At 41.5% G+C, this 15,987-nt stretch overlaps 1 protein-coding gene across 4 annotated transcripts in view; it reads left to right on the top strand.

The window, feature by feature from the left end:
- The window catches only part of grid2 (glutamate receptor, ionotropic, delta 2), a 442,863-nt gene that overhangs the window by 409,372 nt on the left and 17,504 nt on the right, over positions 1-15,987 (top strand). For all 4 annotated transcript variants that reach the window (XM_034595238.1, XM_034595241.1, XM_034595239.1 and 1 more), the window contains one exon: positions 1,385-1,551. In XM_034595238.1, the coding sequence (XP_034451129.1) occupies positions 1,385-1,551 (167 nt within the window). The remainder of the gene's footprint in view (positions 1-1,384; positions 1,552-15,987) is intronic.

Here is a 15,987-nt window from a genome sequence, read left to right as displayed (position 1 = left end):
AGAAGTCAGACACTTCACATGCTAAAGGATTATGACAACGTTCCAAGATTAGCAAAGCCTTGAATGTGTTTTCAGTGTCACTGACATCAGAGGTCACGGCACACATACTGTGCATAATAATCCTTTTCCGCCCTTTTCACCCAAGTGTAGTGAGAGAGAAAAAGTGTCTTTAATGTTCAATTGTGAGCAGCTGAAACAGATTTCTTACTAATTTCTGTACTACAAAGCCCATAATCTTTCCAATTCAAAAGCAATAATGAAAAGCCATAAAATTATTCTTCAAAGCAATAAAGCGTTCTTCCCACTCTTTTTAAGGTTGTAAAGAGCAGAATGAGCCCTTCTGATGCCCTGCAGTGAATTACTGCACACACACACACACACACACACACACACACACACACACACACACACACACACACACACATGAATGAATACACGTACACAAACCCCAAAATTCACACATACACACTTCAGAGGACTGCCGACTGTGAAATTACCCAATCAGAGGTTCTAGTCGCTTCTAAGACATTAGTTATCACACATAAGCCAGCTGAGGTGACAGAGCACACATGCACAGACACACACACAGTGAAGACCGATTTTGAAAATGTCATAAAGCTCCATTAAAGTTAATGACACACCAAGTCCAAAATAATGTGTGAGAAGAAAGAAAACAAATGTGTGTGCGTGTGTGTATGTGTGAGAGTGAGTTGTCAGCTCAGAGGTGTCAGGATGTGAATATCACAGCCAGCCTGTTTATTCTCCACATTTCATTTTCCTGTGAAATATAAATGTATTGAACGATAATGAGAAGCCACGTTAACAACACGCTCCTAAACGTCTATAAAACAATTCCCACTTGAAGGCCCTTTGACCCTCAGTTTCTTCTCAATCACAAGCTGCAAACACAAACTTTACACCTACGGTTTGATCACACGTGCAAGACAAAGAGAGACACGAAAAAACGTGTGCAACACATAACCACACAGGGAGCAATATAGAGGAGCCAAAAAGCCATTGATGCTTGTGCATGTAAAGTCAAGAAAGAAAGGGAAAATGCAGAGTTGTTAAGTTTTTCATACAACAACAGACAAAGACTTCACTAGTGGAACAACACGATATTGTGAAATGTCTGTGTGTTGATTGGATAAGTGAATGGATGAATGACAGAGGGTGGGCAAACAGGTAGATGTAAATAGACCGTTTCAAAGAAGTGTGTCCTCAACAGGCTGTGATGCCAAAGATGCCTCTTGTGTTTTATTTTATTTAACAGTGTTTTTGTGAAATAAAGAGACAAAATGAATTCTTAAGTAGATCTCGCATAACCTGAGACCTCTCTGAATATTGCTAACTGTGGGTAAATGTCTTTTTTCTTTTCTTCCAGGTGAAGTATGGGCGGTTCGGCTTCGTGTGGGACGCAGCCGTGCTGGAGTACGTCGCCAATAATGACGAGGATTGCTCCTTCTATACTGTCAAGAGCAGCGCACCAGACCGTGGATACGGTATCGCCATGCAGCACGGCAGCCCCTACCGGGACATTTTCTCCCAGAGGTACGAGTCGTAACAGTAAACAACAGTCAGCAGCATCCTTGACTGCATTTTACTTGTTATGTAACGCACGTTTCTCATGCACGATGATGGAGATGTCACTTTTGTTCCACACTGTTTATCCCAGTCATATTGTCCTCAGTTTGAGGTTGTGAGATATTCTCTGCTTTTGTGGAGAGTCGTGAAGAATTGCACTCGTGTAGACGCGACTTCTTGAGAGGTCGTGTAAGTTTTTTTTTTATGACTTCTCCAAATTTATTTCAGCCAAATAAAAAAAATGGCCAATCCCGTAAAGTTTGCCCCTCTGCACCGCTGGAAGAATGCGCTCTCCAGGTCACACACCGAGTAAATAGTGGATCAAATTGTACATACATCTTCCAGAGGAAAGAGGCGAGTGGCACTTTCACAACTTGGGTGCAGCGAGGTGGCTTTAACCCCAGCGTGAACCACTGGTTCAAGTTGAGGTTAAGCAAGTGTGACAACTCAGTCTCATATATAAGAAGAGTTGACAGTGTAGACCCACAGTGTTCCCAGCTGTTTATCTTGTAGCTGTAGCACAGAGTCGAGGTTACGTTGGTTCAAAGTAGCTCATGGAACAAGACAATAACTGAGTGTATTAATTCATTCATCTCCTATCCTTATGGTCACGTGTGGCTATAGGAGGCTCAGTAATCTGTGCCGACTCCACACAGAGTTCATCAATCATCTTCTCAGCAGCTGAACTGTCTGTGCAGTGTTTCTGTGAGCGTACGTGTTTGTTTGCATTCATTTTTAAAGCCCCACTGTGATGTAAACCCCATCACTAGATTGCAGGCTCAGTCACATGAGGTGAGGAGTGTCTGTGAAGGCCACATTAGGATTGCCTGCAGCCCTGCAGAGAATCACGCTGGGTTCATTCGTGATCAAGCATGAGATCATTCCAAGAAGAGGGAAAACAAAAAACGTCTCAATCCCTCATTAAGCTGCACTAAGTTATATCATGTTAAATAGTTTGTGTTATTTTTTATGTGTGTTTGTGTGTGGCAAGAGATGGAAACACATTTAATGTGCACGGACCAAAATGCGTGAGCTTTACTTAGTGTGTGAGTGACTAGGCGTGTTTATATATCCGGTGAAGCGTTTGGCTCCAGAATATTGCCTATCAAGGCTGTTATTGAAATAAACAAGCAATTAATTGACAGGCCATGTTTCCAATTCCCTGCTATTATTTCAGGTGCAATGTCACACTCTCGGGAAGACAGTTTGAAACCCTTTACTCACACTGGTCCCCCTGGTTCACACAGTGATAAACAGAGAAATTATCAGGAGGAATAATAAACACAGGGTTGTAATTGTTTTGTTTTTCTTTGCTTTGCTTTTTATATTTTTCATCCTGTAATTCTGTATTATACAGATGAATAAAGCGATGAGGCAGCGAGTGGAGGTTGAGCAGGAATTGTATTAGCAGTCCGTGCCTTGACACTATGGAAAGAAATGTTTCCTTCTGCTTGATTATCATCGGTGGGCTGGTCATAGCACGTCCTGCGACTTTGTTGATGCATCTTTCAATTAAGTTTTTTGTTTACTGGTCCACCTCCATTTGCCTGAAGTAACCTAATAATTGACTAGATTATTAGTTTTTTGTCTTTACAATAACTCGACCAATCACCACTGCATTTCAGCGGCACATAATCGACTTTAATTAAATTGTTGATTCAATGTTTTCTTGATTGCAACTCCACTAGTCTTGCTTATACAGATCTGTGGTAGAGAGGAATTTTGAGGCAAACACATTTTTACTTTAGTAAAGTAAAGTTAAGGCTATTAAATTATCCAGGAGCCAGAAATAAGTCGAGAAAGCTGTGACAGCACCTTGTAAACACACTGAGGGGAAATCTTGTGGAACTATTGCACAAGCCTGAGCGTTCTGATCTCTACACATGACACAGTAGCTTCATAAATAAGTTGAGGATCATTTTGTTCTTATCAGTGCTGTATTACTGTGTTGAATGAAGCTCATCCAGTAAAAGGGGATTCCTAAAGCAGTGCAGGGTGGTCGGGGCAAAAGCTGGACTAAAACCACTGGAGCCTTTGGGATGAGTTATATAAGCAGCCATCATCTGCATTGTTTATCAAAATCCCTGTGAGGCTTTGGATGTGATTTCTAAAGGTTTGGATAATCCTGGTTACAGCAGGTTTTCACATCTTCCCGGTAGATGTCATTTTCAAATTGAGCTTTGTTTAGCATTTAGAAAGGTGTCCCACAAGGATCGATATTAAGTCCCCATCTGTCTGTCTGTCTTCATAGAATTAATTGTCCAACTCTCAGTTAGGTTGACGACTTCATATTGTATGTAACCGACTCCACCATACACCTTGTCTTGGCCACAGCAAAACATGAAACTCACAAGAGCTCAAATGGTTGATGCACCCACTTCAATACAAGCTCTCAGTGTTATTCTGGTTGATGTGCTACAGCATTGCAAAAGTATAGGACTTGGTTCGATATCAAATTGTGGAAATGGTCAGGACAGTTGTCATTGTTCATAAGTACATTTTCTCTTTTAATAACTAGACAAATATATATATATATATATATATATATACCGTCTTTAACAGTGCATAATCTGGATATATGCACACGTTACTATAGTAACAGAATTCCAAGCATAACTCGAAGTTAGAGAGACTCATTCTTCCTTGTGACTTTAAAGGTTTACTCACCAATGTCTTTATTGCGATTTTTGATTGTATCTATTTATGCGCATCTTGAGATTGTTCCTGTATCCATAAAATCTTAGGTCCCTTTGACAAAAGAGATCTTGATCTCAATTTAATGTTCTCGGTAAATAGAATTTTATAAAAGAAAATAAACGCAACATATAAGATAACAGCAGTAATTGATAAAGATTCACGTAGACAGAGATTGTGTGGTGTAATTGAAGATGGAATCTTACTAGTGTTTACTACATATTTGTGTTTGGGTGTGTATGTGTGTTCCACATACTGGAGACGTATTTACTATCTGCAGGTCCCTGGTGGTAAAAAAAAAAGAGATGAAAAGGAATTTATTTGCTTTGACACTTTGCCGAGAAAGAGAAGAGGAAGACAGTATCTGTAGGAAATACACTGACTGCTACAACTTCATTGTTTTCAACCACTTTGTTTTGTGAGGAATGCCTCGCCCGAGTTCAAGTGCGGCACCACTTCCTGCCCGTGTCGCTGTCTGTGTGTGGGAGCGTGTAGATCCGGGTGTATTTGTTGGTACTGCAGAGCAAATAATCTGCGAATGTGTTCATGCTCCTAGGTGCTGCCATTCTGTGATTGATGGAGACAGTGTGCAGATTTACCAGAGTCCAAAAAACAACCCACAGTGGTGTAAAGGATTAGTCCGCTAATTTAAACTGACAGCTATTGACAAGTTGTTTTGAAGTGCTGAAGGGGCAAGATTGTGAAAAAAAGAAACCCTCTCTCACAGGCATATATTATTTGTGTCTGTGTGTCTGCAGGCATTGATGTGAAAATAAGTTTAAGATTTAATCCATAGCTCATGGACATCTGTTGGTTGCTGCACTCTAAGAAGATAAACTGTGGGCCAGACATTGTATTGTGCATATTGAACATGGCTACAATTTACATTTCCATTGCAAGATTGATGAGGTACCTGGCTGCGTGGTATTATGTTTGGACTACGGAATTTAAATCTTGACTTGATCTTTAATGTAGAAACAAATGATAGTCGATGATAGTTGTCAGGAGGAGAAAGCATAGCAGAGAAAAATGAATTATATGCACATTAGTTTGATATCAGAGTTATGATTATCTTTCATGAAAATCCTACTTTTTAATTTAGGCACACTAGTTCCAGATCTACAATAACAATGACATGGATTTGATTATGGTCCCACTACTCATTACATTAAATTCAGCTACAGAGATGCTTTCATATTGTTGATTTATTACCTGGCTGCAGGCGACTGTCGGTCAGTGCCCTCTCAAAATCGAGCCAATAAGGCACAGCGTATTTCTGTAGGGACCTTCCCAGTGGACACTATATGGGACGCTTGAGGGGCCGAATTACGTCGACAGTTCATTGTTGAAGTCAGGGATACATCACACGTCAGAGGCCGTGGGTTTTTTGCGGTCGTGACACAACTGAAGCGGGCTTCGTATTTTAAAATGACATTAACCATGTAAATTTCGTCCATTAGCTGATCTGAGGTCCTTGCCAAATTAATTAAGGACAGATGTGAAGGATTTGAACATTTTGAGTTTCAATTGGTTTATTACCTACGCCAAGGATGTCATGTTGTCATGTAACCATTTGTCTGTCTGTCTCTGTCAGTCAGGATTACGAAAAAACTACTGAAACACTTTCCGTTTAATTTTGTGGAGGGGATGGGGAATGAGGCATTGTTTCAAAATATTTTCAATCTTTTCCCAAGGAATTATTCGAGGATCTTGATGAACAAGATCAGGCACATTTAGAGAATCGATATCTATGAGTAGAAGCAAAGTGGTTCGTCTTGATTGAGCTTTGGCTGAGGTATACACTCTACTGAGTGTCAATGCAGCTGACGTTTGGCGAGAGGCCAGGTAAACCCTGGACAGCCACTGTTATATGTCAGCCCATCTACAGGGCAGACATATAGAATCAAACAACCATTTGTACCTATATGTTCAAATTAGAGTCTCTAATTAACCAAGCCTGAATGTCTTTGGACTTTTGTAAGAAGCCAAAGAACCAGAAAGGCCCTCGTGTTCAAACTTTCTTGCTGTGAGATAACAGGACGACCACTGCTCCACCGTTCTGTACATTTTGTATAACACAGTATGTGAGTGTTAATGCACAACAAGAGCTGAGCTGCTTTAGAGTTTTAACATAGTTGTCTTTAAAACTGTGTTACTGATGAGCTACAGTGGAGAAAACACATTTAACTGAGAGAAATCTCACTGACTTCAAATTCATCATTGACAAAAGTCTTGTAGCTCCAGTTACTCTTTTTATTTTAAGAGCCCTAGAGCCATATTGACTTGAGTTTTGTTTTCGGCTTTATTTTTTCAAAGATGCATTTTCAACAATTTCAGGGGCTGGTTCAAAACTTGTTCTAATTTGAAGGTCTTATAATAGTTTGAACAACTTGCAAGATCGAAATTTAGCTTGATCAAAGTTCCTGTTAAAGAAGTTAAGATGTCGGCTTTGAAGCCCTCCACTGAAATGACAATGACAGAGTAATGTGAATAATCTTGTGTGTATATGAGTAGTTTAACTATAACTTTTAAAGAAAAGTGTGTCACCTCTGCACTGGTTTATTGACAAGGTCAGCTTTTCAGTCACCGGCACCTTTCTCAAGACATTTTTGGTGGATCAATGCAGAGGTGATAAGTGTAAATGGGAATTAACTTTCTCTCTTTAGATTTGTTTGGGGAGAGGACATTATTCCCCGCAGCACAAAAGAGATCAAGCAAGTTTAGGGCACGTTGCCTCCTACTCACCTGTTTTTACAACGGTGACATTGTTCCTGCTGACAACGCATTGATTTAATGTCAAGTGTCAATTTAATCTCCGTCGCTCTCTCTCTGACTTTTTCTAAGCTCCTGTGCTCTAAAGCTGCCACTTCTCCACCAATCCATCAGGCTCAAACTCAGCCCACACACTTAGTACATTCATTAAATCTTTATTTTCCACAATTCATGATGGGGGGGCGTCTCTCTCTCTCTCTCCCTGGTTCTCTGTCTCTCTCTATAGCTCTCTCCATGTCCTAATGATGGTTAATGACTGTGTGACTTCTGTGTGTTGTTTATCATAGTTCAGCTCCATAATCTGTTCCAGTTCACCCACACACTGAGGTTTAATGATGCTTTATTGAAAACTTTGTCGACGGAGCGCGTGACATTGGACCCAGCGAGTGATAATTGGATTGATAATTTCGCTTTGCAAACTTTACACGAGGGAGCAAAGAGTCGTGGGTAAATAACCTCTCGTACCCCGTTCCTCTCGTACCCCGTTCCTCTCGTACCCCGTTCCTCAGTACCCCGTAGAGGGACACAGAGGGCAACATGGTGGCTCAGTGGGACGCGGTCTTGTGTTGGGACACCGCATGGTTTCCCTGTGGTGTTTCCATGTTCCTGCTGTGTTTGTTTTCTGTGGTGACCTTTGCTCTGTGTGACATCTTTGCAGCTTCCAGCTTCTTGTCGCACCAAAGCATCAGCGCACACAATAACCTCTGTGGCCCAGACACGAGTTATGCAATACAAGATTCTTGACATGCGTTTACTTTTTCACTTGACTTCACCGCGCTAGATGGAGCGTGGAATACATGAGTTCTCTGCGTCTCTTGACTGCGCCGTAATTTGTCCAGTAAAGAAAAGAGAATGTCAGGCTCTAATGTCAGGGGAACGCAACAATTATGGGCTGTGTGGGGAAATGGGGTGAGTTCGAGAGTTCACACAGCTCAGGCATTGTTTGTAGTTTGCTCTTCTTGTAGAAGTAATGGGGTATAAACTCGTAATTTGAAATCAGTCAGCGTCACGGCGATGATAAGTCGTCTTTAGACCATAACAGCTCTGAAAACCCTCAGTCAGCGTTTCTTAGCTTTTACTGAAAAAATAAATATGTTTGAAATCGTATTATAATGCGAGGAATCTCTGCATGTATGTATATGCAGGCTAAGTATACTGTATATGTAATTCGAATCTCAGAAACCATTAAACCCAGTAACTTCCGCTTCGGGAAGTGTGTTTTTGCAGGCAAAAGGAAAATTCAGTGGGGAATTTAATGTTATTTGGACGAGCAAAACGTTCAATCTTAATAAATAAATAAAACAGGTGAACAGTGTTCTGGGGCAGCAGAAGGGGGCTGGGACTCTTAAAAATAAATGATGCCAACAACTCATTCTCCAGTTCAGGCAAAAGATGGACAACAGCTCCCCAAAAGTGAGGCCAAATCTTGCAAATATTGCAGTAGTTGTTGCAATTAACAGGATGCCCAAATTGTTCAACAGTATGTTATTTGGTCAAACGTGTCTGTGACAGATAAAATCCTGTCTACCCTCCATTAACCCCGCTTTAGAAATTCAGCATATTCATCAATACTACTACAAAGTGCAGTGAGAACAACCAGTCTGTAACTATGAAGGGCACCGGAGAGACTACTGTGCTTCACTCGCTTTATACTTGTACCACCAAATCGAATCCACTCAAAAGCAAATTCAAAAATGCACCACCAGTGCTGGAATAATGTTTCTGTCTGAGTCTGCGGTTGAATAAGCAGACTTTTCAGGCGCCGGGGTATTGATGTGTGGCTGTGGGTCAGTGTGGTTCAGTCTGCGCTACTATCAGCTTTTTTTTTTAATTGAAATACCGTGAGAGAATAATCAGGAGTTGGCGCCCTTCGCTGGGTCGATGATGCGGAGTGTCTCTGCTGCTCACGTAGACTCAGTCAGTGTGGTGAACTGGTGTGGACGAGCAGTGTCTGTGACTGCAGCACAGAGCTCCATTTGTGGCTGTTCTTTTGACTCTTTTGTCACAAACAGGCAGCTTTGGTTCATTCTCTGAAGCAGGTCACAAAAAACACAACGTGATGTAATATGTTAATAAATCTGTTAGCGTGCTGTGAATCCCAACTAAGGACAGCAGGTCATTTGCGAACATGAGTGCTAGACTTCAAATCTCCTCCCTAATCATAATGTCACTCTTGCCGAGCCAAAAAACAATATACATTGCTCGAGCTGTCAACCTCCCAATTCTCTCCTTTCCCCTTTGAGTGAAAGGAGACATTTTATGCTCATATTTCAGGTTCATACTTTTAATTTGGGTTATTACTTGAAAAGGTTGACATGCTCTAATGTTCAAGAAACATCAGTTGAACAGTTTAAAAGTTTACGGATGACTCAAGAAAAACATGCCGCATATTCTGGCCTAAAAAGATCTCAAATGAAGAACTTTATAACAAGACTAAGAGCCAGAGTTTGGTGATCAGACGCCGGCGGATACAATTAATTGGTTGTTTGCTCAGAACAGAACAGAACAGAACCGGGTACACCAAAGACAAAGATGGACAGCACCTGCATAGCAAAAAGCAATTGTGTCGGCCAAGCTGAAAGAGATGGGGAGAGGCCCCACGTCAAAGACCAGGATATACCTAGATGTAGGCTGTTTGTCGATGCCTTATTCCCCTCAAGGGATGAAGAGGACTAATGAAATGCTCAGAAAACCAACACCAGCAGCCACATCAGGTTTCACCCTAAAAAACCTGATGTCTGTCTCACTGTACTGTTTTAGTTAATATATTTAGTAGACAAATCAGAAAGTTCCTAAGACATTTTGAACTATTCTGACATATTTTAACTGGAACCACTTGTATATAAGCCCACATATATACTTTTTTTTTTTTTTTTTCCTTTATGATAAGAACATTATTCTTCATCATGTTTTCCTGTGAGGTTAACAGTGTGACGGACAGAGACCACAGAAGTTGTCAGCTCTGTGCGAAGCTTGTAACTGAGGTGTCATCCCGGTGTTGTTCTCATTTAAGGATCTGACAGCCGACGTCCCTCTCAGAGCAACAAGCTCATTTTAGCATAACGCTGGTGTCTGTCCCTCACTCCTCTCCCCCCTCTCTGCTCATTGCATGTGACATTCCTTTGTTCACTGAGCTCATACATGGTCTGTTCTCCTCTCTTTACTCAGCTTTCTTCATCCACCCCTGTCTCTCCCACTTTCTCACCTGCACTCCTGCTCACCTGTGTGATTTCTTTGTGTCAGACATCCATCCATATTCAACACTCTCCCTTTCTCCCTTCCCATTTTCTCACTCAATCTTCCTTTTCCCCGTATCCCCCCCAACTCCCTCACATCTCTCCACCTCTCACCCCACAGGAACTTCCACTTTCCACTGTATCCAGCTCAAAACTGTGCTTTCCGCAGAGGTGACAGGAGAAGAACATTTGTAGAAAAGATCAAGGGCCCTGTCTTACACCTGGCGCAAAGTGTACGTGACTCAAGTGTCAAGTCTACTTTCAGACTTGCAGGTGTAATGTTACCATCCAGCACCTTTGCTGTTGAAATAAAAATCTCACTTGGACGTGTTAAAAATGAGGTGAGGTCAGGTGCATTGCTGTCATGAGGCAGCGGAATCCAACAAATCCTACTGAAGTCAGTGCTGCAGTATATCACTGTTATGATTATATGCTCTTAAATAGGCATGAAGGAAAAGCACTTGCTCTCTTATTGTCAAATTCACCTTTATAATAGCAATCGTCCAAGGGGCAAGTGCACCTGACTTTCTAAGGGAAAGGAGGATTGCTCTCTGACTGTTTTATTGCACATTACATCCAAAACACACCCATGATTAATTACAATATTAAGTAAATCTTTTTTGCTGCTGTTTCACTTGCAAAAGAGGATTCGGACACTCACTAAATGCACTTTAGACCATGCACTGACTGTAGGTGTTTATGATAGAGTCCCCAGATTTTTGCTGCAGATATATTTTAATGTTCCACATATGATCTGGGATGACTCACTATAACCATTTTCAGACATGAACTCTACAGGATGTTTGCAGAGTTGCGTCCAGACTTTCTCCGGAGTTTGCCTTTTCGCACATGAACAACGCGGCAGCAGATTCTCCGCTCAGACACGTTCATGACAGTACAGAAATCTGGGGGCTGGTGCAGCAGGCGGATGCAGGACGAAACGTATTAATTCCGCTGTGGAGATCACGTGTTTTTGATTTCAGCGAATCGACACAGGCGTTGGTCCTTGTCACCAAATCTCTTGTCTTCTACCTGTATTGCTTTTTAAATCCTGATTTATTTGCATCCTTTTTGTGTCTGTCGCATGTTAGAAACATCATCAACACACTCGTTCACTTGCGGTGAATCCTGTGGAATTTATCCTGCTGTGTTCTCATATCGGCTCATTCTGACATTCTCCAGAATCGCTACCAGGGAGCTGGCCGGAGAAAGTGCGGAGGCTCTCACTCTGATATTTGCGCTCTCACTTCAGCGCCTCTCTGCAAGCGGCTTATGCCTCGACACTCCTCATAGAAACAGTAAAAAGGTCTATGTGGCCTGCTCTGAAATTCACTGAACTGTTTCACATTATGCTCGATCATCTAACCCAAACTCCTCTGCATTTTAACTGGTTACAACTGCAGTAAAAGCTGCCACTTGGGGGGAAAGAACAGCATGGGACATAACCTGCATTTATAGGCTCCTTATGGATGAGACTGCAGAATCAACACAATACATGGAGTTAAAGAGCATTTAAAGGAGGCAACAAGTGAGATTTTTTATTGCCCCATATGCAGAAAGTAGCCATAATATATCCAGAGGAGGTTGATAGCGGAGTTAATCAATAGCGATGACTCAGTGATCAGTTTGCCAGGTGCTGAAATAATAGGCTTTCACTTAGTAGTCTGTGTAAATCATCACATCTGTTTGAGTTAGAACGACAGTCCCCAGACCCCAGCGGTGGTACAGCAACACTGTGTGAAATCTCTTAACGGTCCCTTTTCACTCCAGTAGGGAAATCATTTACAACATCAGGGGCTGCTCATTAAAACTGGTACAAATAGATGTTGGTGTCAAATTAAGTCAAATGACCTCCTCAAAGCCCCTTTTAGGTAATTCATATCTAAACGTGACTTTTAATCAAGAAAGGGCCATAAACAAGCTTATAATTGCTTAAGTCCAACACAAGAAAATGGGTTTTATGAGGAAAAGCTGTGTACCGTTATAACATTAGTCTTTTTTTACTTCAAGTTATTTCAGAGATTTAGCCTCGCTGTGTAAAACCGTGTTTGTGCATTCGCTCACAAGTGTTTGTACATGTCTATACTTGTAAGGACAGACATTAACATAATGCGTCCCCCTCTGCCCCACATCCAAGTCACTGTGCTGTTCTTTGTTTCAGCTTGAATCAACTAATAATGTGTGATCATCCCACCATCAAGGCTGCTGCCATAGAGTTGCCATGGCAACGTCTAGTCCATGCAGTAGCAGCCACTGCGGAGAAAACGGGGAGGCAGAGAAAGAGCACACACGCTGTCGCACACAGACACACACACACACACACACACACACACACACACAAAGAGGCGCACAGCAGTTGCCCCCCCCCCCTCCACCACACTAGCAACCCTTGCTCATTTGCTTTAACAGCCAGTGGGAGTGTTAAAGTCATTATAGAGCTCCCCAGTCAAAGTCAACGATCTTAAAGCAAGGTGATAACTCATTACACACACACAGTGATAATGCATCTCACAGCACACCAGCTGTTTCATAGACACACTCGAAGACGCGCGACGATGCACTCATGCATGGAACACATATCTAGAGAACTGTTTATGTTGTTGGCCTCAGACTTGGCATGTGTATTATTGAGGGCACAAGGAAGTTCACTGCGATTTGGACACGTGATATGTTCAATCTTAATAAAGTTTGTGTAAAAAGGCAACCAACGCACAGCAGCGACGGCTGGGACTCATCCCCATAAGTGAAGTCTTGGATCAAGACAATTTCCACGACAACTGGTTTACCAATACTGCGTCCTGAGTCGAGCTTAAACATTGAATAAACAGGTGAACAGCTCTTTGTGCAGCAGAGGGGGTGAGGTGTCAGTCCCGCAGCCGGTCTTTACTTGCCCCGGTTAAATTACTGCAGGTCACTCTTACAGTTTCAGAAAGAAAGTTGCCACTGCCACTGCAAATGGCCACTGCACCAGTTGTTACGAAAACAAACTAATCGGTGTAATGGGTGAACTCACGAAGCTACATTCGTTGACGTAAGTGATTGTGTTGGGTTGGGGTCTTGACACCCGCTCATGTAAAACACTTCACAGTCGATGCTGGACTTCCCGGCTTCTAAGTTTGAAGTCGATCAGATAAGTGGTTGTTGAGAAAATCGAAGGACAGACAGACAGTCGGAGATAATTGGATTTGTTAGCAGGATTTAGTAACTGCAGTATTATATAGTGCAGGACAAAACACTAATACCTGTACTATATATCCTCGCACTGCAATGAAATAGAGTGTGGTATACCAGATGCTATTCTCAGTGATTAAATTGATCTATTTCCTGATACTTAAGGCAGCGGTGTGCTGACTGATGACCCCTGGAGGAAAAACCTCTAACATCCCTCGAAGGAAGGAATACAAATAAAGCACGAAACATAACTGACTGCTCACTGCTTCACTTATTTTACTTATTTAGACTGGAATTAAAGCCATAAAAAGTGCTTAACTGTGTGGGGAAAAGCTCACTGCTGTGGGGTAAATAAATGAGTTGTCAGAGAACTTCTCCTGTGCTTTATCATGAACTCCATCAAACTCTGTGTAATGTAGTGGATCTTTCACGTAAAGGCCATGCAACACACACACACTTTAATTAGCTGCTTCTAGCTCTCATTATGGCAGTTTGTCATTGTGGAATTGCAGTGCGTTTTTGAAAGTGCGTGTATAGACCTTTACTGCTATCTGTGTTGATGTGTGTTTGGCACACACGTGTGCACAGGCAAATTTGTGTGTTTTGCCAAGGGAAGACACGTTTCCCTTTTTTCTTTTAGTTTGTTTGTTTTTTCCTTTGGTTTGACAGCAGCGGCCAAATTAGAGGCCTAGACACATGGTGTGCTGTGGGAAACCTTTGACTCAACCCGTGTTTTTGTCAGGCAGCTAACAGTAGCCTTTCATCCTGCCTGTCAGCCATGGGATAGAGATAAATTAAGCACAGTGGTAAATGCTGTGTGTGTTTAAAAATGAACATCGCCATGCTCACTTTTTTTCCCCACAAAGGCAGGAGATCATCACTAAACACACAATAATTTAGGCATGTCAATAACAGATTATATACGTGTGGAATTATTAATTCTGAACACACCTAGTGGTTTTAAAAGGGCTTTTTAAAGCAAAAACTAGAATGACACCTCCACCAGGGGCCCAACAGTCCTCTTATGAAACCTCATTTAAATTCAGTAAATCCTTTTATTACCAAATTGCACCAACTCATAAATATCAGTCTCCTTAACATGCTCTGAGAAAGTTATTGTGTAATCCTGCAAACAAAAAAAAGAATTGCACTCAGTAGAGCACATTACCAACAGTCCCTGTATGAAGCCAAACACTCATAGATATCAGTCCCCTAAACATGCTTTATTCCAGCTTGTATTTAAGATCCATGAATTATTCTCTGAGAGTTTGATAGAAATGTTAAAGAAAGTGAAAATAAAATCCTTAATCCACCCCCTGATCTGGATCTGCACCAGAATTTAATGGGTTCTTCCCCCGACCCACATACCACATCCTTCCACCAAGTAATCCTTTCAGTAGTTTCTCTGTTATCCTGCCAACAAAGACAGACAAAAACATAACCTCCTTTGCAAAATGAACAATCTATATCTGTATCCATCCCTATTATTGCACATCACATGACCATTTGTGTACAGGTAACCTGTGAGACACATCAGACTCTTGATTCCTTTATAGCTTAATATGTTTAGATTTATGACATATTTAAAACAGCCCTGTGCTGTGGCATGTAAACTTCTCCCTCTTCACTTCTGGTTTGCACCATCTGTCCAAACTCGGCCAGGCCTGAAGATTTGGATATTCCGAAAAAAAACATGACAGCAAATGTCATATAATATTATCGTGATGGACTTTTCTTTGCTCTTCTCCTGCAGATAATCCACTGCTACAGATTCAGATCAGTGTGTTTGTTGTCTCGCTGTGGCCAGGATAAATGCAGGTTAACCTCTTTGAGATCAGTGTCAGGTAATGTAAGGTTATGTGTGTCTGTGTGATTCAAGCATCTTTGCAGAACTCTGATTGGGCCAATTACTGCAGAATAATAGATGATGAGCTGTACAAGACATGATATAGAGAAGCTTTTTGTCCTGAATCACAAATCTGTTCTTCCTTCTAACGAACATATACAACTGAGTCACATCCTCATGATTCTTATGATCAAAGTCTCCTTTTTGAAATGTTTTTAATGTTTTGATCTGTTTGATCAAGTTGGGGAGTTCATCTTTTACTTAATCAGTTGTTTAGTTTGGCTTCCTTTTGATTATCCAGAATGGGGGGGGAAAAGTTGGCCTTCAGTGACGCTCTGCACTTTGAACATCACATGAGAACTTTGATCTGCAGATTGTATTATTATTTAAATCATCAGGGGTTTTACAGACAGGAGATAATTCACAGTTAAATTCCGGTGACGTCCCTTTATCTCTTTTCAAAGAAGGAAAAACATATGAATTACTTGTGTTCTCCTTCAAATGTCAGCGGTAAACATCTTTTGTCACCTAGGCATTTACTGTCCGCAGCAATTGTGTTCACAGATGTTGAAGCTGATGAAACCGTGGCTTGTATCCACTCCTCAAGTGCCTCACAAAACCTGTGTGACATGAGGATTTTGCAGCACGTAAGCCCCCCCCATGAGCCGAGATGACAGACGGCAA

This window comes from Hippoglossus hippoglossus, chromosome 9, assembly GCF_009819705.1.
Source record: "Hippoglossus hippoglossus isolate fHipHip1 chromosome 9, fHipHip1.pri, whole genome shotgun sequence".
NCBI lineage: Eukaryota > Metazoa > Chordata > Actinopteri > Pleuronectiformes > Pleuronectidae > Hippoglossus > Hippoglossus hippoglossus.
This window is presented reverse-complemented; position numbering and strand designations above follow the sequence as displayed.